This window comes from Lucilia cuprina, chromosome 6, assembly GCF_022045245.1.
Source record: "Lucilia cuprina isolate Lc7/37 chromosome 6, ASM2204524v1, whole genome shotgun sequence".
In the NCBI taxonomy this organism is placed as follows: Eukaryota; Metazoa; Arthropoda; class Insecta; order Diptera; family Calliphoridae; genus Lucilia; species Lucilia cuprina.
In genome coordinates this window covers 18,096,275-18,118,774 of record NC_060954.1, presented here as the reverse complement: position 1 = coordinate 18,118,774, position 22,500 = coordinate 18,096,275, and the positions used below count along the sequence as shown (strand labels likewise).

The 22,500-nt window shown below is 31.3% G+C and overlaps 1 protein-coding gene across 3 annotated transcripts in view; it reads left to right on the top strand.

The window, feature by feature from the left end:
- LOC111679747 (serine-rich adhesin for platelets) overlaps positions 1-22,500 on the top strand; it is a 170,368-nt gene that overhangs the window by 137,253 nt on the left and 10,615 nt on the right. For all 3 annotated transcript variants that reach the window (XM_023441345.2, XM_046955327.1, XM_046955326.1), the window contains 2 exons: positions 3,849-4,662; positions 4,778-4,865. In XM_023441345.2, coding sequence (XP_023297113.2) covers positions 3,849-4,662; positions 4,778-4,865 — 902 coding nt within the window. The remainder of the gene's footprint in view (positions 1-3,848; positions 4,663-4,777; positions 4,866-22,500) is intronic.

Below are 22,500 nucleotides of genomic sequence, written 5' to 3'. Positions count from 1 at the left end.
AAATGTTAACTTTACCTTACATCAGCCCTTAAACGCCACTTACTCTTCCCGCGAATTTGATTTGGAAAGTGGATGTATACGAAATCCGAACATTAGGCCCTTTGTACGCTCCATTACATAACAAAGTTGCCGAAAAATCCTTATAGTATATAGTATAGTGCTATAGTTTTCTATAATAACATTCGATCTCTTCATATTTGGATATATACGAAATTCGAATATTCGAATATTGTGCATCCTCTTACATTATACTTAGAGTGCTATATGAAAATATTACGGTTCGTTGTTTAGAAACTGAGTTTCTTGGATGTTGTTTTAAGAAATTTTTAATGAGTTTTCTATAGCAACATAGATCCCTTCATAATTGGATTTTTTTTTTTGAGGAAATTATGGCAATGTCAGTAAAAGTGGTTCAGTGTTTCGTTTTCTTCTTAGCATACTCTATATATATCAGAAACAGCACTTCAAATTTTGTATAGATGTTCCCGTAAACCCGCTAAGTATACATAATAACCTCAATGGGTATTTGCTTTGATGTTCCCCATTTCAAATTTTCCGAAGTATTTTGTATCTGGAGCACGATATTGATTTGGTTTTTCGAGTTTATGACTCCCAAAGAAGGTCCTGTCAAAAACGCTGGATTTCGTTATATTTGAGCTCGAGTACTATGACGGTTTAAAGCAATGAGATTGATATCGCTAGACTTCAATTTAAGGAAATAAGAATAGCAGAATTCGTTGCCCTGATCAATCTAAAGAATGGAATGTTGAGTGATATAGGCATATCCAACCCTATGATTTGATAGGTTTTGTTAGTTGAAAGGCTATTATTAGGCATCCAGTTTTGTAACGATTAGTGGCCTTCGCGTTCTGATGTATTTGCTACATTACGACTGATATGATTATAAGAGAGTTTGATAGGCTTTATTTGACGTATCGCGTGTTATTAAGCACCCAGTTATGTAACGATACCGATGTCTTAGCTACATTTCGATTGATAGGAAAGGAAGAGAGTGGTTTCAAGTGGATCTACCTCAAATTTCATTATAAGATCATAGGATTCTAAAAAATATTGCAGCTGTTTCTTTAATCCATGATTTCATAATGTAAGAGATTTAAAAAAAAAGAAATTTCCATTTATCATTATGAAACCATAAAGCCTTTATGAAATGCTTTAGCAAAAAGATTTCATTAAAATTTAATATTCTTACAATAATTTATAAATTTTTGCACTTACTTTTACCTTTCATGATAATTTCACTCAACATTCTCTTGTGTATTCGCATATATTTTATTAAGCTAAAAGCGAATGTATACATACACTCACAAAAATAATGACTATCGTATCAAATTTTCAAGAGTTCATCCTCAAAATATCTACAGTTTAATAGTTTCTACATAGGAATTATCCAATATCAGCAAAGATCTTATATTGCTGGCCACATTACATACATATATGGTTAAAGAAGTCAAATATGTTTACAGTTCATTCCTTTAACACCTTGCTAAATGTTTAACCACATTTTTCTTCGAGTGTTTTCTGTTTCCGTATTATACATGCTAATATTTATTCTATTTGAAATGACACAAGATTAACTTAATACATATTTCCTATTAAAAATATTTACCATGTGCTATCATTTAATGTCACCAAAGACATTTTCTCCTGAAACCCAAAACAACAATGTTTCCCAGTTACCCCTCAGCCATCGCAGCCGTTCATCCTTTCCCTATTTCATTTATATTTCTGCTGCGTTAGTATTTTAATGAAATTAATATGGGATCCTTTTATTGTAGGGAGTGTTTTGGTATTTAAATATTTGTCACCAAAAATACATTTGTATGCGTTCATTCTTGAAATAGGAGAAATAAAATGTGAATATTTTCGCACATTTTTTTTATTTTGCGTTTTAGGTAACGATAATTCATGGTTTATTTTTTATTTTTTTATGTTGCGGTTGGTAACCACCCTCGCCACATGCGAGTACTACATACTTTAAAACAGTGATGGGTGTCTCATAGAACTTTAAACCACTTGAACATAAATTTTCGCATTTTAGCATAAAATATATAAAAATGATATGCTGCATGTAGAAAATTATTATTTTCTTTACTAGGGGGCACTTTAGCAAAAAATTTTAGCTAAGGTGCCCCTTGCTGCTTTAAAGAGAAAGTGATGTGTACATGTGCTTTAATGAGTAAGTAGGAAGTATTAATGGCATGAAAGAAACACATATCAGGTGTGGAAAATTTAGTACTTTTTGATATCAAAGAATACCAAAATACTCCCAAGACATTATCAGAGTATATTTAAGTCTAGAATAGTTTGTTTTATAGTCTAGTCTATAGTTTAGTCTATAGTTTAATCTATAGTCTAGTCAATAGTCTAGTCTATAGTCTAGTCTATAGTCTAGTCTATAGTCTAATCTATAGTCTAGTCTATAGTCTAGTCTATAGTCTAGTCTATAGTCTAGTCTATAGTCTAGTCTATAGTCTAGTCTATAGTCTAGTCTATAGTCTTGTCTATAGTCCAGTCCATAGTATAGTCTATAGTCTAGTCCATAGTCTAGTTTATAGTATAGTATATAGTCTAGTTTATAGTATAGTATAAAGTCTAGTCTACAGCCTAGTCTATAGTCTAGTCTATAGTCTAGCATAGATTTTAGTCTTTAGTCTAGTCTATTTTATAGTCTAGTCTATTCTATAGTCTAGTCTATAGGCTAGTCTAGTCTATAGTCTAGTCTTTAGTCTAGTCTATAGTCTAGTCTATAGTCTAGTCTATAGTCTAGTCTATAGTCTAGTCTATAGTCTACTTTATAGTGTAGTCTGTAGTTTAGTCTATAGTCTAGTCTATAATCTAGTCTATAGTCTTGTCTATAGTCTAGTCTATTGTCTAGTTCATAGTCTAGTTTATAGTCTAGTATATAGTCTAGTCTATAGTCTAGTATATAGTCTAGTTTATAGTCTAGTCTATAGCCTAGTCTATAGTCTAGTCTATGTTCTAGAGTATAGTCTAATATATAGTATATTCAAGTATATAGTCTAGTTTGTAATATAATCTAATATCTAGTCTCTAATTTAATCTATAATCTAGCTTTAGGCTGATCTATAATCCAGTCCTTAGTTAGCCTATAGTCTAGAGAAAAACTTGTGTAGTACTTTAAAACTTAAAAAAGTACCGATTTTGTTATAAGTTTGTACTATTTCGAAATTCTAGTTTTCCATTCCTGATTCATACTACTCATACAAACACAAGTTTAGTTGTGGGATTCTTTTTTATCTATTTTTTGAAAATGTACAAATTCAAAGGCTGTTCCAAATTAATTGCAGGAAATTAGAAAAGATTCCCCATTTAGGTCAGTAATTATTATCATTTTTCATATGAGTAGAAAGGAAAGAAGAATCGTTATGATTTACTAATAATAGTTTTCTTCAATGAAAGCGTTTATTTGTTTTTTTTTGGTCCAGATTAAGGGAAATTGAAAAAGTTTAAAGACATTTTCATTATGAAAAGTAGAAGTCTAAAGTTGCTTTTAAGACTATTTATCAAATTATGAGCTAGACCTCAAAGATTGATATAGAACTGTCGTATCGGATAATATTAACAATTTAGTACTTTCCAACACTTATACTTTGTTGACAAAACAATAATGTAAATTTAGTTTTCAGAACATTAACAAAATTATTTTAAATTCTAAGTTTCTTTAAAAATTTTGATCTAAATTTCTTTTAAAAAATCTAAAATGCTTCCCTCACCCTATGAGGAACTCGCTCGTTTACTATATTTTACCGCCAAACTATTAAAAAACCAACTCTTAATCAAACATCGTTCATTTCTTTATCTTTTAGAACAAACCAAAAGACGACGATTTCATCCGTTACGCAATCTACGACGTATCTTTCGCAGACGTACCATAACCACAGCCACAGCAGCTGCCGGTGATAATACACCCACCTCCACATTAACGGGTACTACGGCGAGTAGTAATAGTGAAAAGAATTTACGCAGTGCTACACTCTCGTCCATAACATCAGTGGCATCGGCCTCATCGCCATCCTCACCACTTACCCATCAACAGTTACAGGACGCTTATTTGACACAATCATTGCCAAAATCAAAATCCGCTTACAGTTCTCTTTTGGGCGGTGGTAAGAAACATCAAAGTCATGATTATAATTTGAATGCGGAAACGAAGACGAAATCAAAACATAAACATAAAAATCAACAGAAACATCAGCAACAATCCAAAGAATTAGATTATCAATATCAACAGCAACCAGAAGCCGAAGATATGTTTGGCACAACAACACAAACATCAACATCATATCATCATCATGTTCATTCATCATCAGCAACATCTTCATCAATGGCCACCACTAATGCGGCAGCCACAAAGTCTTCACTATTGAGTCAGCGGCAATCGATGGGTGTGGCCGTTTTTCCGGGCGCCATAAATCGTAGTTTCTTTACGGAACGTCAAAAGTTACGCAGTGTTGGTGACTCCTCACAGGATTTGGATAGTGGCAGTGGTAATGACAGTGGCACCGGTGGTGGTCATAATTCATCAGCTGCAGAACGTGTGAAAAATAGTGGTGGTAGCGCCAGTGGTGGCGAAATGTCTGATAGTCAACGTAGTTTAAGTGAAGGTCGTTTAGTTGATAGGTAAGTGCTTTTCTTATCACATAAAGTAATATAATTTGAAGGCATAACTGATGACCAAGTAATGGGATCAGTAAAGAGTATTATTTTTCTAATTGCAAATTTTTCCTTTTTTCAGTGATTATTCTCGCGATGGTCTCTCCCAGTCGCACGACAGTGTTTTCTCCGAATCAGCAACAGCCAGTAGTTTGTCTATAGTTTTAAAGGTAAGTTTCTTTATAAGATTTTTTAATGGGTCCAAATTTACCTATTTTTGAATATGTGTAACGATCATATCTCTAAAATAATCTCCATCTTTGATAAAACTTATCTATGTAATCTTCTGGATATACATAGTTATTTAATATTTGGATCATGGAGATATTTAGGGTCTTCAGAAAATTGATTTCAACACACATACAGACATATAGCTAAATCGAAGAACAATAGAAATGTCCCCTAAAGGGAAGAGTTAAGAGATTTATGTATAAGAATCTATAAAGTCCCTATATCTTATTATTCGCCGACATTGCAAAGAAACGACGTTTTTTGGATAATTTCCAGTGATTCTTAAGAACTACCACCACTTTCTTAAGTTATTGGTAACATTATTTTACAGTTACTCTTATGCTTTAATCTGGATTTCTATTATCTTAGTGATATCATTACAAACCTATTTTGTAGATCGATTTTTATATCGGTCGTTATCTTAGTAGGTACATTTCTACATAAGTATTGATGTTTAAAGTTTCGGGTTTGAAGTATCAAACAGTCTAGTCCCGGATACTAAGAACTCTATGCAAGATTCAAGGTATTTTGCGTTGAATGCTAAAAGCAGATCCAACGTGCATTTCATTTGTGTACTAGACAAATTCCGGTATATCTCAAGTCGGATGGTTTACGTGGTAGTTCACAGCGCGCGAACTGTCAAGTAGAATCTAAGACACTCCGTTCTATCAGATACTATAAATAGATCTGACGACTCTCGCATTCCACCTTGTGATGTTTACATTTCTGTATGGACGGGTGTCGACATTTCGGGGAGTCGATATTCATATCGAGGGTCATCTATATAATACTTACATAAGTATTGTTGTTGAATGTCTTGTTTTTAAAGTATCAAGCGCGGTTGTCTCATATAGTGAGAACTTTATGCGAGTGTCGATCAACATATCTTGCGATGGATCCTAAAAACAGATTTTTAACACACTTGTTCCGGATATCTCGATTAATTTTACGTTGGATACTTATAACAAATCTAACTGATAGGTCTTGCATTCCAGTTTATAACGTTTTTTTCATTCCTGTAGGAGAACTAACTACAATACTTAATAAATATATCCGGTAGGCTTTAATATCAATAATAGGTACTTATGTCTTGGAACAAATGTTTTACAAAAGTCAGCCAGAAAAAAGACCTTTCTATGAATATATAATTCATGACACATCCGATTTTGTATCCTTCAAAAGAGTACCTCATACTTTCGAAGACATTTGGAACATTGAACACTCTGTCTAAGTCTATTTTAAAGTGTTGGTTTAGAAACAGAAGTTACATGTTTAAAATTCCGGAAATATTTACTCAATCTAAAGCATTAGACTTAAGAATGTTAGCTTTAGCGGATAATGATATAAGACGATATTTTAAATATGACTTTTTCTGAATATGTACTTAAGTTTTTGATATATTGGGCGGTAGTCCCATGAAAAAAACAACGTATATTCTTCTGAGAGAAGTCACTAAGCAGGACCAAGATATCTAATCTTGCTCTCATTTATACTTCTTCTAAGAATGCACTCCGTGTTTTAATAGGTAAATCGCCGAGATCAAATATCTTGTTTACACTGAAAACAAAACTACCCACGGTATTATACTTCAATTAATTTCCATTCATTTTCAAACTGTTAATATCTTTTTTAAATCGATAAATATTAATAAAAAATCAATAATAATATTTTTAAGAAAATAAATATTTATTTTTCGTTAACATCACCATCACCCACTTGTCATAATTCACAAGTTACGGCTAAAAAAAAGTAATAATGAATTGTATAAATAAATTAAATTTGATTAAAATCAATTTAAATTGTTTACAATAATAACACAACAACAACAATATGTGCCAGCATATTCCCATGTTGTTGTTTTCTTTTTTATTCACAATTTGTTATTGAATCTTTGTAATAAATACAATTTATTAAAATGTAAATTAAAATTAATGATTTTTATTACAACCAACTATGGTGAATCAATTTACATAAACGTACGAGGGTATTTTTGAAAAGTCTTTTTAATAAGAAAAAGGAAATTTATAATTTTATTGTATTATTTGTAAAGAACAAATTTTGTATGAAAAATTGTTTAATAAACCTTTAATAAACTATTGTTATTAAGGCCGTCCTTAGGTGGGAAAGGTTATGGTAACTCTGGAAAGATTTTCAGATCTGTCAAATTGTGTTTGAATACCAACTATTTCAAAAGGTTGCCAACTCTATAGATTACCTTACACAAACATTTTTGTTAAAATTTTCATTCCGAAAATGTTTGACTTTAAAGTGCATTATTTTACTGTCCTCGTATGTTGCCATAGTAGATATATGCACAAAGGCCTATTTATTAAGAACAACACAACTATAATGATGACAAAGAAAAGTTATAAAATTAAATTGATACAAGTATTAAATCGAATCATTGTTGTTGTATCACATCGCTATTATTCTGTTATAGTAGTGAATGAATGCTGATGTTGTTATTGTTGTTGCTGATGCTGTTACAGTGTTTCAAACAATCCACATGCCTGATTTGTCATCAGTGATGAGTGTATGTACCCCTAGGTATAGATCAACAAAAGCACCAATAACAACAACTGCTGCTGCTGCTTCTTTTGCCAATACAGACAGACCCACCGATGTTGCACTTAAAATCACAACAAAAATACTTTTAATGAATAGAACAATGACCTTTTAACATTTGAATGATGTTGATGCATCATCATGCATGCAACAGCATGATGATGATATACTCTTACAACACATAAAGTCATTTCTATAGGGTATTGGATGGATACATTCATTCATTCACCGCAACAATAAGTAGACATTAAATTAATGTCTGCTAAATATCTATTATTTATTTGTTTTATTTTTGTTGTATTTTATTTACGACTTTAAGTTTGAAAAAAGAAATGATGACGAATTTAAGCAAAAGAAACGCAAATTAAGAAAATATCAATTGCCAAGAAAGTATTTCCTTATGATGTCAGATAGAGAGAGATAAGTTACAATATGAGCGCCAGACGACAAAACCACAAATATTGAAATACATATAAAAATTTAAATAGAAACTTATCCGTAAAAAAGTATTTCATTTAGTTTACTGTTACGTCATTCTTTACTGCGAAACAAAGATCTTTTTGATATAAATCTCTTATATCTGCGATCTCTAATTGTAAACTTAAATGACCTTATAATCTTTAAAGTCAAAATCTAAACTTGAAATTCTTTCTAACTTAACAATAGAAACAGTGTAATTATAGAATTATCTATTTGATGCCATAACTTATTAACTTGGTTGAACAGAAAAAATTTAGCTCAACAGAATACCATCCATCCATCCATCATAATTGTTTTAGATAATCAAGTCTAAAACATTACATCCTTAATAAACAAAAAAAAACTCTCGTGAGAAATAAAAATTTTTCAGCGTGAGACACTCTTTTATAGTTTTTTTTTGTTTTTAACTTGAATTATAGATTCAATTAAAGACAATAAGTATTGATTTAATATGATTATTTGCTGACCACTGATCTTCGAGTACAACATGAACATTTTCTTTGAAAGAGTAGATGGCGGCGGTAACCAGTTTGCATTTTCGGTTGATTGTTTGGAATGGTTGGCAATGCAAAAAGTGAATGAAGTGAAGTGTACATCATGAATTCTAACAACTTTTTTTTTTTTGCTCATTATGAATGTTTCATGTTTGTTCATTTAAGGCAAGGATTCTCAAATGTGGTTGCTTGTTCTTACTGTAGGGGTATGGGAAGAATTACAACTTTTGGCTAAGGCATATGAAAAACATATGGGAGCAGGATCCATATCGAGACTACTCCGACAACTACTACTAGATAGATAGATAGATAGATAGATAGATAGATAGATAGATAGATAGATAGATAGATAGATAGATAGATAGATAGATAGATAGATAGATAGATAGATAGATAGATAGATAGATAGATAGATAGATAGATAGATAGATAGATAGATAGATAGATAGATAGATATATAGATAGTTAGTTAGTTAGTTAGTTAGTTAGTTAGTTAGATTGTTAGTTAATTAGTTAGTTAGTTAGTTAGTTAGTTAGTTAGTTAGTTAGTTAATTAGTTAGTTAGTTAGTTAGTTAGTTAGTTAGTTAGTTAGTCAGTTAGTCAGTTAGTTAGTTAGTTAGTTAGTAAGTTAGTAAGTTAGTAAGTTAGTAAGTTAGTAAGTTAGTAAGTTAGTAAGTTAGTAAGTTAGTAAGTTAGTAAGTTAGTAAGTTAGTAAGTTAGTAAGTTAGTAAGTTAGTAAGTTAGTAAGTTAGTAAGTTAGTAAGTTAGTAAGTTAGTAAGTTAGTAAGTTAGTAAGTTAGTAAGTTAGTTAGTTAGTTAGTTAGAGAGGTAGTGAGTTAGTTAGTTAGTTAGTTAGTTAGTTAGTTAGTTAGTTAGTTAGTTAGTAAGTTAGTTAGTTAGTTAGTTAGTTAGTTAGTTAGTTAGTTAGTTAGTTAGTTAGTTAGTTAGTTAGTTAGTTAGTGAGTTAGTGAGTTAGTGAGTTAGTGAGTCAGTTAGTTAGTTAGTTAGTTAGTTAGTTAGTTAGTTAGTTAGTTAGTTAGTTATTTAGTTAGTTAGTTAGTTAGTTAGTTAGTTAGTTAGTTAGTTAGTTAGTTAGTTAGTTAGTTAGTTAGTTAGTCAGTTAGTCAGTCAGTTAGTTAGTAAGTTAGTTAGTTAGTTAGTTAGTTAGTTAGTTAGTTAGTTAGTTAGTTAGTTAGTTAGTTAGTTAGTTAGTTAGTTAGTGAGTTAGTGAGTTAGTTAGTTAGCTAGTTCGTTAGTTTAGTTTAGTTTAAAACTAAAAGGGGGTTCTGAAATTTTGTTTGAATGCCTAAAAACGTCCCAGAAGTAACTTACTTTGGGAACCCCTGATGTAAAGCATTTAAGTAGTCAAGTGAATGTTTGTTATTAAAGCTTCTTATTGGAGATTGTTTCTACTTCTTCTACGAAGACAACGAAGTCTTAACTACTTCTTCGTTCTTCCTCTACTACTGCAATTACCATCACAATGTTCCCCTGCCTCGTCTCGATCTTAATGTTAGTATAGCAACATTTATTTGTTGTATCTAACTATCTACATACGAGTATCTAATGCATTTAACTTTTTTGTTTTCTTATAGTAGTTTTACTAGCTGCTCTTAGTGTTGGTATTAGTGGTAGTAGTAGCAAATAGCAGTAACTTCTTTAGCTGGTTACTAGTCGTAGTTTACACAACCTGGTTAACAAAATAAATCGCATTTTTATGCTATTGAACTCTTGCCAAGTTTTCAACACAAACAGTTTTTAACAAGTCTTTTGCTGTGGTACATCTTTGCCAAGAATCCCACAGCAATTTAAAATAACTCGATTGATAAATAAATATTATTATTGGTTTTTGTTTAAAACAAATACTAACTAACAAATAAATAATATAAATCTAAACGAAAAATATAAATTAATTAAATTAAATTCTAATGTTTTGTTTAACTAAAAGTAATAACAAAAGTGTTTGTTTTTTTATTGTGAAAATTATAAATTTAATTTGAAATAAAAGTGTCTTTGAGATTTTCTCTCATAAGGAAAAAGTTTTAGTTTATAGCAAAAAGAATGTTTCCATTCTAATTTTCCTTATAAGGAAATGCTGCAATATAGTTGGTGTTTATATAGAAAAAATGTGAAATCTTAGTTTCAATATTATACACGTATCAAGTGATTTATAAATGACCTACCTTTAATGTTGGATAACTAAAGTTATAAGAAAAATAATCCATATAAATATTATAAATATTGAGTTGTTGTTGGAACATATTGATATTCTCTTATGTGAACTATATGAGTTCTTATCTGAATCAAAAAAAAAAAAAAAAAATCAAAAAAAAAGGTTAATAAAGTGACAAGGCCAAGTTTGCCAAACAGAACGTTGTGTTGTCTAAATGACAACGATTCATTGTCAAACAGAACGTTGTGTTGTCGAAATCACAACGATGCATTACCGATAATATAAGGCGTAATAACAACAATGTGTTGTTGCAATGACAACCAAATGTTGTATACACATCAGATGTAAAAATATTTACAAACGTGGTAGGCTTATTTTTGACAACGGATTGTAACAATTTCCTTACTTTTCTATCGGTTTTTTCCACTGTGTTGTCATGTTTGTAAATTTCATTGCGATAGGGTCACGATCTTTGATATTTTTTTAAATTTTCTATAAATCGAAATATTTGGTATTGAAGTTCTATACGGCAGTAATAGATATTATCCTAAACAAAGATATACTGGATCCATGCTTGCTTTCATTGGTTTTTCATTTTTTTCCTTCTGCAAAAGGGCAGTGATATATCCTAAACTAAGATATACAGGATCCGTGATTGCTTTCATTAGATTTTCATTCTTCTCCTTCTGCTATAGGGCAGGGACATGGTGCAAATGTGCTACTGATGTAGTTAAGGTCTTAAGAGTCTGTTTTATTCGAATCAGGTTCTAGAGAACTCTGCAGCTACTTGGCTGTAAAGCCGTGATCGGCAAAGAGCTTTCTTGCACTCTTAATTTCCCACTCCTTCAGAACTTATTTTTTACTCTCTGCCGATGTTTCACTCTGATTTCAGTTGATCTATAACTGTGAAAGGCGCAGAAGAAAAATTAGTTCTCTGACCGATTTTGTTTGTTTTTTAGATATGTGTTAGAATACGTACGTGTAAATAAGAGCACAAGAGAGCTTATTTGAGAGCTTACTGCGTTTCGCTGATCTATAAGTAAGCTTGTTTTCAGTGCCAGTTATTATATCCTATGTTATAAGTAGTGGAAGAATTTAAGTGTGATATTTATGAGGTATCATGTAATTGCAAACCTAAAACTCTGCTGTATACTAATCATGATCCGGAGGGCTTTGCACATACATTTATACCTACTCCTCTGTAAATTGAGAGTTATCCCCGTTTTGTAACTAGCGTCGAAGTAAATAAATTGGTTGGTTTACAATTAGAATTTAGGCGGCAATGACTACGATACATGGCGCATGTAAATCCGCCATGTTAATATGATACATTTCGTAATATTCGACATTTTTCCGCAATGTGCTGTTCACAAGAGATTGCTTGCTAGTAATAACAGAACAATAGTTACTAAATAATCCCCTTTAATGAATACTGTCACTGTTGCATTGGAAATGATAAAACGGGTTTCAACTTCTCTGCTAATGCCCTGCTTTAGCTGCTCCCGAGTTATCTTTGGCAACTGCGCTATATCTAAACTAGAGATACAAACCGAAACGGCTCAAAACGGTAATATTTTACAATTCGCGCCTCCGCCGACTTCTTTCGGCTCAAAAGCTATGCCGGCTTAAGCGTAGCCGCTGATAAAGATTAGATTAGATGTATTTCGGAAAATAATTTAAAAAAATTGAAACAGAGTTGCCACTATTTTAAATTCTTATTGCAAATTGAAAAGAGTTGCCACACAATATTGTGCTAATATTAAAATAGTGAAAATTACTATCAATGTCCATTTTCTACAGAAAAAACTTACATAGAGACAGGTTTCTATATAACAGACTATTATACAGAGAATTTTAAATTCAATTTCAATTTCTGCAAAAAATTTTAAATTGAGCCGACAATTAAGCCGCCACCGATATTTTCAATAATAAGCCGCCGATCATTTTGCATCGGCTTATATTTCTGATCCAATCTCCCGAGATATCTTACGGCAACAGGTTGTATATGATATAAATATGTATATCTGATGAGTGTGTGTGTGTTCCTGACAAAGGAGAGTCTAAGACTAAAATGTTATAATTATAACCAGTCTTCATCCCTAGAGTATCAGAAATGTGACCGATTAAGTTCATTTCAATTACTTATATTTGCAAAAACAAGTAATTACATGGTCTATACAGAGTAATGCTGGTGAAGTGTTGTAATACATTTTGCCGAATTGTCAACTAAAAACAAACGTTTTCAATTTCACGCATTTTAAGTAATTTTTCTAAATTTCATTAAAAAATATGCGTTGTGGTCAATTAATTTGAAAAAATTCATTAAATATCCACAAAAAAACTTTGTTTTAATTAAATTTCTGTTTTTGTTGCCATAGAAAATCATTTGTAATTTAATCGTTTTTTTCTAACATTTGTAACACAAAATCACTATTTCCTATTTATTTTATTTTAGTTGTTGTTCATTTCTCTGTGCGAGTAACGCAAACATTTAAAGACAAGTACATGGTTTAACAGCTGGAATGACCAACAGACCCGGTAGATTTGTTACATATATATTTTTTTAGTGTTTTTTCAGTTTTGGAACTCTGTTGACATGCAACACTGCACTCACTCTAACGGTGAGCAGACCGTTGTTTTAGATTAAATTCAAACACAAATACCCAAGTTAAACGTAAATCCAGTTTTATTTGCTGTTGTTGGCCGCACATTGCATTTGCAACGAAGGTGTAATACGTCATTATGGCAGACTTGTTGCAAAAATTAGAAAAAAAGAACAACATGCAACATGTGGCCAAAATCAATATACTCTATGTGTATACACAACAAAAAAGTACCTGGCCATTTAAGAGAGCAGGGGGGGCAAGTGCTAACACTAAAAATATCAAATGATTTGCTCCAATTCCTAGTAGGTAATTGGTCTAACTTAAAAGAGGGTTTTTTTCTGACTAAAATAAAACCACAATATTTATGTTCAATATATTTTAAAGCAATTAAACATTTTGAAATTTTCACCACATTGTCTATTTAGTTTAAAAAAACTCCAACATTGACACCACCACAACAAGCTGCACGTACAACTGCCAGCACACAACATCAACAACTTATAACTTGGCGGTTGTTTGCAATAACAGCAGCAGCAACATCAACAGAACAAAGTTTAGTAATATAGCCAAAAGCCTTATGGATGTGCTCCTTCAAAGATAATAAATTTCTTCATTAGAAATTAGGCCATTCAAGTCGCGTTGTTAAATGCAGATAAATTATAAATGTCTCGTTTCTTTTTCTTATACTGAAACTCGAAATAAATGTATTGGATTTCATGACACATAGTACCAGGAAGATAACAATTGCAATTTAATTTTTACTTTAAGTTTGGTGTGCTCTTTCCATAAATTTTTTTAAGGATATCCGTGACAGTTATTGCTAAGAATAAAATAAATTGAAAGCGATTATTAAACTACTGTAGAGATGTATGGTATTGGATGGTGGAACATTCATATAATGAGGATTTATTTTTGTTGTATGGGTTTTGGAAAGTTGATATAAGTTTAAAATATTTAATGTTGGACATAGTTATGTGTCCCAATCTGGCTGCTATTTCTCTTTAATTCGAAGTGGATTTGGGGAAGTTAAATAGCCTGCCAACGCGCTGTATCAAGCTGATCGTCGTTGGATAGAACTTTCCTCTTTCCGTGTTGTCGAACATGTTTTACACCTGAACACACTACAATCTATAATGGAATTTATTATGACTTCATAAAGGCCTTTATACACAGCACGGTATGATTGGATACAGTTAGACCAGAAATTATTTAGAATTATTTATTGTCAGACAAATTCGAATTGTCTTGTCTTTTATAAAGGATAGTGTCATGATTAAAGCGATCACAACTCAAAGCGTCCGACTTTCAAAGTTTAAGATCAGATTTATTAGATATACTTTCGATATGTAACAATATCAGCTACCTTTATCATTTCCTCTATATTCGTCTAGAAGTTTTTAACTCATAGAAAATCTAAAGACAAGTATTTTTTGGTTTCCAGCATAGTATTAGCCTAATGACTGAATTGTACTTACAGTATATTTATAATCTAAATCTAATCTCCAATCGAAAGTGTTCTAGCAAGAATATAAGGAATCGTACATCTATTTTGGGATTTAGAATATTCTTGTAAAAAGTACCAACTCTCTGTCTTAGACTAATTTAACTTTTTCGATACCTTTCGAAAAAATTAAATTAAATAAAAGAAAAGACATCCATACCGTTTTTGCAGTGTGAATCTAGAAATAACTTTCCTTGATCTACCCATACGAAAATATCAGTTAAATGCCCTGATCTTCAGCATGTTTTCCACACTAGTACGTTGGTCACTGTCCCTTTTATAAGAAATTCCATATACTTTCCGTAAAATAAATTAGTTTTGTCCCTTGCAGAAGTTACACCAGTCTTCCTAGTGTTTTTAATAATTACAGTGTCAGACTTATTGCAGTATTACTATTATAGACTTTTCCATCTCTGTGAATGAATTAGTCATTAGTCCTAGGCCTTTCAGGAGTACGTTTTACTTGCTTTGAATTTATACACGACTGGTAACAAATTGACATCAAAGGTTTCAATAACATTGGTTCTGAAAGTATGGAAGGACAGTTCTTAAATCAACAACAAAAATAGAAAAACATACACGACGTTATGTAATCAACCAAAAATTATATATGTTATCAAAGTGACAACACTATGTTGTTAAACAGAACTTTGTGTTGTTGAAACGACAACGATGTATTGTCAAAATTTCAACGGTGGTTGTCAAAATGGTAACTCTGTGTTATTTAAATTGTATACACATCCATTGTCTAAATGTTCACGAGCGCGGCAAGCTCAGTTTTAGGCTCACAATTTCGGTATGCTTCCACTTTTATCAGTATTATCAACAATTCGGCAGAAATGTTCCACAAATTATATTTTAGCCTTCTAATGTTTCTGTTTTAACGGTTGATGTTTTGAATATAGCTATCCTAGCTCCAAAAATTATTGTCCTTTTCGTCTATTTAAGTTTCCCAAAATTGGATTCGAACAGCACCCTTTCGCTCACTAAACAAAGAAAGCTCCTCTTATAGTTCCATATATGTAGCTTACCCTCACTCGTTCTATGTCCGTATTCCCTTGCTAAGAGTAACGGGTATTAGCACTACCTTTCATGTTAAGATATCAACTTGAGATGTCAACTTGTACTAAATCTGTCACACAAGAGAGCGAATCGTGTTTATCAGAAGGTAGATTATGAATCTAATAAAAAGAACCATTTTTTTGTTAACATCATAATATTGGAGCAATAGTTACTAAGGGTGCATCCAAAATAGATTCTGAAGTTGTCTCTGGTGCCCCCTCTTTGTGATGATACTAAAGATTTTATTAAAACTTTCTTAAATACTGATTACATAACTGACTTCCGAATTACAGGTAAAAAATTACATTAAAATTTTATATTAAAACAGTATTTCGCTTTTATTCTCTTTATGATGCGATAATAAAGTGACATTTCAAATATACATATATGACAGTATAGCGACATAAACATGTGTAGAAAAAAAAACCAACAAACAGATGTCAAAATGTGTTGTTAAAATATAAACATAAATTACAACTACAACAACAAGATTTACACACATGTAAATCTATTGTTTAGGGAAATACCAAATGGACAATTTGGTTTGTGAAAATACAACCACTAGTCATGGAATATCGACAACAACAACAACAACAAAAACAGACCATGAAAACATATTATTCGACTTAAGTAATTTATGCGCCATAAACCAGGGACAGACGGACGGACGGATGGTTGGTTAGTTGAATGATACTGACAAACAACCAGTAAACCCAGTAAAAGCACTACAGTGTATGCTATTGTTTAATTAAAATTGAATTTTTTTTTTGTTTTGACTTTAATCGTTGTCATGTCATCATTTGCAGTGCAAATTACATTAAACAAATGACTTTAAATAAACCGCCAATTTGAACCGGTATCCAATTTTTTGTTGCCATCCTCTACAACATGGAGACATTAATACTTGAAAAAATCGCTAATAACTTGCTTAATAGTGTAATTAAATTGCATTTTAAAGGGATTATCACAATTAAATTTAAAATGCAGCAGTGAAAAACTCTAAACAAATACAATTTGAGAAATTTGTTTCACTAGCAGGTTGTTAAAATATTATGTGAGTAAAATTTTATCATAATAACTGCCATTTGTCATAGCAGGTAGTTTAGAGTTTCAACTCTTTTTATTACAATTTCCGTTAATCCTGCCACAACTTCCATACGCTCTCAGCAGTGACAGGTGCTTAATGCGTTTATAAAAGGATTTTAAGAATTCACACCGTCTAGCGATTTCTTTTGAAGTAACGGAAATCTTTAAGATTTATATGAATTATTATTTTAATCAGTTTTCTCGAAATGTCTGTGCAGTGTGTTTCAATTTTCATGTGACATGTCTACATCATAGCAATAGTTGTAGATCAACAACAGCAGTAATGAAATGTTTGCAATACAAATTGTTAGTTGGTTATTATAAACAAATACTATATATTTATTTATAATTCATGTGAGTTTTCTAGGCTTTATCTTGTTCGTTAAATCTAACAAACTGAACCAGTCAACAAACAGCATTAGCATTAATAATGCACAGTGGGTTGAAGTGCAAGAAAATTTTACTTTAATTAATTAGGTCAATGATTTGTTAAGAAAACAATATCAATTAATTAAGGATTGTGTTGAGGATGGTTACTACATAATATCCAATGAACTACTTCTAGGCCACTATCTGATCTGATTAGCCTCCCTTTTGATGAAAAAGGTTTGTTGCTAAAACTATAATTTTATATAGTGGTCAATGAAGGTTTTACCTTCCGATGTTCAGAAACTCAGGCTGCACTCTCTCTCTCTCTTTCTCTCTCTTATTTAAACTCACACATGTATAAAACAGTCAGAGAATTACGACGAAAGTCTTACAATTACAAAGATCGAAAGTCCAGCATTTTACTTTTCCGTTGTGGCCATAATCGTGTGTGTCCATTCATACTAACATCTTCCGATTTCTGAACATCGGCTCAGGATGCTCTCAAATGAACTGTCTTGTACTCTTTCTTACACTCTTTAAACTCACACATGTATAAAAACAGTCAGAGAATTAGGACGAAAGCTTTATAATAACAAAGATCGAAGTCAGACATTTTACTTTTCCGTTGTGGCAATAATCGTGTGTGTCCACTCATATTAACATCAGACTTCCTAACATTAGGAATGATTCTCATAGGGTCACAACATTGAACTCAACGCTTTATTTTAAATTCAGCCCTCGTTGCTTCCTCGACCTACTCCTGTTGTTCTACACACCATCTTATTATGTCAAGAAGCTTTATGAGATTAACAGGCCCATATTTTGTAAATACCTCGAGCTCAATTTCCCTATTTTCCAACAACGTCCTAGTGATACCCAAATGGTGCAGAGCTAACCTCTAGTCGGTGCAAACTCATACGCTCTTAGATTTAGATTTAATTTCCTTTTGGTTGTCAATAAATATGTTAAGCTCTGTTAAGGCCACATTTATTTGAATCCAATTAAAACATTCTCTTATTGCTTGGACTTCTGCTTCTTTTGGAAGCTTGATCAGATCGTGATCAGTTCCTATACTTATGCTTTATATTATAAGTATAGGAACTAAGTGAGAACCTCTAGAATTTTTTCAAAATTATCAAATCTTAACAGGTGACTTTTTTCTCTTTGTTGAGATATTTAGATTTCTGGTTGTCACACAATATTCTTATGTCATAGTACGCGGATGTTTTTGGACATAAGTTGTTGTGGTAACAGTTCGAATGTTGCCGATAATTATTTCCTGGGGAAACATTTCGGTTGATACAGCTGTCGCTGGGTTGACAGTCCTTGTCAAAACATGACTTGGGTCATTTGGAAGCTAAGATCCAATTGTCGTGGAAATATGGACCTAAGTAAATCGGTTATAACCTTGATTACCACAAAATTAGTTCTATGCTGTATTGGTTAGTTTGCTCTCTCTCTGGTTAATTTTTGAGACATAGACATTGACAAACAAATGTGTATGTATAAGATAGGTATATGTGATCTTGAAAATAAACAGATTGTAAATAGATAGATCAAACTTTGATCCAAACGATATGATCAGAATGATGATCTTATCTTTGCACTGAATATTTTGAAAATAAAACGAGTGTTGAGATCTGCAGACTTTAAATAAATTTGAACATAAAATAATAACAATCATGAGGTTAATTTTTGAGACATAGACATTGACAAACAAATGTGTATGTATAAGATAGATATATGTGATCTTGAAAGTAAACAGATTGTAAATAGATAGATCAAACTTTGATACAAACATTATAATCGGAATGATGATCTTATCTTTGCACTGAATATTTTGAAAATAAAACGAGTGTTAAGATCTGCAGACTTTAAATATATTTGAACATAAAATAATAACGATCATGAGGTAATCTTGATCTGAGATCATATAAACTCGAGAAGAAAAATCTCGAAACTTCGTTCATTAATACCAACGTTCTTATATTCAAATGTCTTTTTGATTTTGATAACATCTTATAGAAATAATAAAGGTTTCAAATTATACGAACTTCGGAAAACTGAACTCGAGTATTTATATTACTTTGTTTGAGTTCTCGTACTCCAGTTACACTTATAGAATATCTAATATTCATTACGAATCCATTTAAAATCACTAATGGAACAACCTTAAATTGTTTTTGACTCGTTGGTCGAAGTCCTTCCAAATAAGGTAGAAAATTACAAGAATCTCTTGTTATAGAAAAATTTCGGAATTAAGGTTCCTACGATTCAAAAAAGAGAGATTATGAATTAATATAAAACAAAAATTCTGGTATTATTTTTGAAGTGTTTCAAGCCAACTGTGCTTAGTTAGCAAAAAACATGTCTGTTGTTATTTTTTTGCATCGTGTTATTGTCGCTTTATTGTAAATTTATTATTGCATTTGTTTTTGTTTTTTTTATGTCATTTGTATTGAATATAACAACAAAAAGTAGGTAAAATGTGCATAAAAATAACTTGCAAATGACACAAAACATAAAGAAAGACAGTGGAGAGCGGGAGTTACAACAAAAGTTGTTTGTTGTTTTTTTCTTCTATAAACTAGTTATTGTAATCCTCTATAGAGTAAGAGTTAAGATTGGGAAATAGTGGGTTAAATCGGACAACATAAATAGACAAAACATAATGCAACAACAAGACAAGACAATATCTGTTGATATTTTTTTAACCATACTAGTTTTAAGCTTGTTATAAAAAGGAAATATGCTAAATAAAATTAACTTATATAATATTTCAATTATTTATTTATACAAACATTTGATAACAAGCATATTTACTTATTTCAGACAATCAATTTCAATTTTTAAACATATTTTCTTGTAATAGAGCAATGAACTAAAAGTCATAAAATAAAGACAATCTAATCTGTGGAATAAAACAAAATTAAATTAAAATTGTTTACAAAACTACTATAGTACTATATGTATAATATAAGACTAAACAGTCATAAAATTAAGTTTTCTTACATATATGTATATAGCTCAGTAAAATCGTATTTAAGGTCTATGCACTCTTTCACTTTAGATATGTATTCAACACTCACTTAATATTCTTTACTTTACAAAGTAAAATTGTTTAAAAGTTCTATTCCAATGTTCAGTTATCTATCCTACACATTTACTACACTTAGTTTAGAGAGTAATCTAAACAAATAATCTTTTAGTTTGAAAGATAATTGTAATTAAATTACACACATTTTTAGAGTTTCAACAATTAAAATGTTTAAGTTGGATGGATGGATGGACGGACGGACGATCATTAGAACTGCTATAGGAGTAGAAAAAGATGGAGTGATAACATATTTGTATTAGGTAAAAGAGGAAAATTTGTCAGTGTAGTTGTAGGAAGGGGATAATAAGCTAAGTTGTTGTGAGTGCACAGAGAGAAAAGGTTTTGAAAATGTTTTCGTTTCATCTCCTTGTAAGTTTATGTGTCTATTATCCGATTACTTATATAAGAAATTAGTAAGTAAGTTAGTAATTAAATAAATTAGTTAGATAGTCAGTTTAAATGGATGATGCAACTAAACAATAAAAATGGGGCTATACCGAGCGTGTACTGCGCTCGAGCTACTCCAAATATATTTCAATCTAATAAAGATGGAAGAAAGGCAATGACTAAGAAAGAGGAATGACAGTTTTACTGTCCTATCCATATGTTTTACGTACATCTGGGTGTCCACTCGAAATACGTATTAGCATATTACCCTCAGACTAGCTCATTTTGAGGTGTATTTCCATCCTGCTCTTATTAGGGTCATCCTATAGTACTCTTGTTGTTCTACACACCATCTTATTATGCCAAGAAGCTTTACGAGATTAACTGGCCCATATTTTGTAAATACCTCGAGCTCCCTTTCCTTAAAAGCCAACAACATTCTAGTGGTACCCAAATGGTGCAGAGCTAACCTCTAGTCGGTGCAAACTCATACGCTCTTAGATTTACAATTACAATTGATAGATAGATAGATAGATAGATAGATAGATAGATAGATAGATAGATAGATAGATAGATAGATAGATAGATAGTTAGTTAGTTAGTTACTTACTTACTTACTTACTTACTTACTTACTTACTTACATACTTACTTACTTACTTACTTACTTACTTACTTACTTACTTACTTACTTACTTACTTACTTACTTACTTACTTACTTACTTACTTACTTACTTACTTACTTACTTACTTACTTACTTACTTACTTACTTACTTACTTACTTACTTACTTACTTACTTACTTACTTACTTACTTAGTTAGTTAGTTAGTTATTACTTACTTACTTACTTGCTTACTTACTTACTTACTTACTTACTTACTTACTTACTTACTTACTTACTTAGTTAGTTATTAGTTAGATAGTGAGATCTTCTCTCACTTCCCGCAAGGCATCTTGATGTAGAGAAAGAGAACATAACCAAGAACAGTTTATCAGATCTGAGGATATTCGGCATTCGGCGCAACGGCGGCTGACATAACAAGTACCTCCCTTTATCTTATCCGTGAAAGAGTAAGTAAATTTTCAATAGTTCTCTACACCATTTCGCCGCATCTTGAGTATAAGCTATATTGTGATCTATTACGTCGTCGTGTCTTCCATCTAGTTTGGTTTTTTTCTTATGATATTAAGGACTCTCTAAAAGTATTCCAATCTCTCCACAGTATTACAAAACTTTTGAAAATGTTAACATTATTCTTCCAAAATTTTCTCTATATGCATTTAATCTTTAAAATCTTTTGAAATTCCCTTTTTAACCGAACAGCATGATATTAATTGCACTTTGAACTAAAATATAAAACTATAAAGATAGAAAGACACAATAACAACAAATAACCCAAGTAGATATTTTCAGCATCTAATGAGATACTTGAAATATATCATTAATGCTTCCTTACGGAAATAAATTGTCTATTTTTATTATTTTTTCTTCTTCCTAAACCTAAACATTATCTATCCCTGCCCAAAAATATGTTTAAACGCCACACAGTGGTATAGGAAAAAAAAAAGAGGGAAATAATTCGGTAACTTCTAAACGGTTAATCCGATTTTAATGAAATTTGGTATGCACAAAGAGGAGGTGTTGCGAGTTTAGGTTTTGAATTTGGACCTTATAGGCCAACCAGGGGCCCGGCGGGGGGTCCTCAAATTAGGACACCTCGGCTATGTTAAATTTTTAAAACGATCCTATTT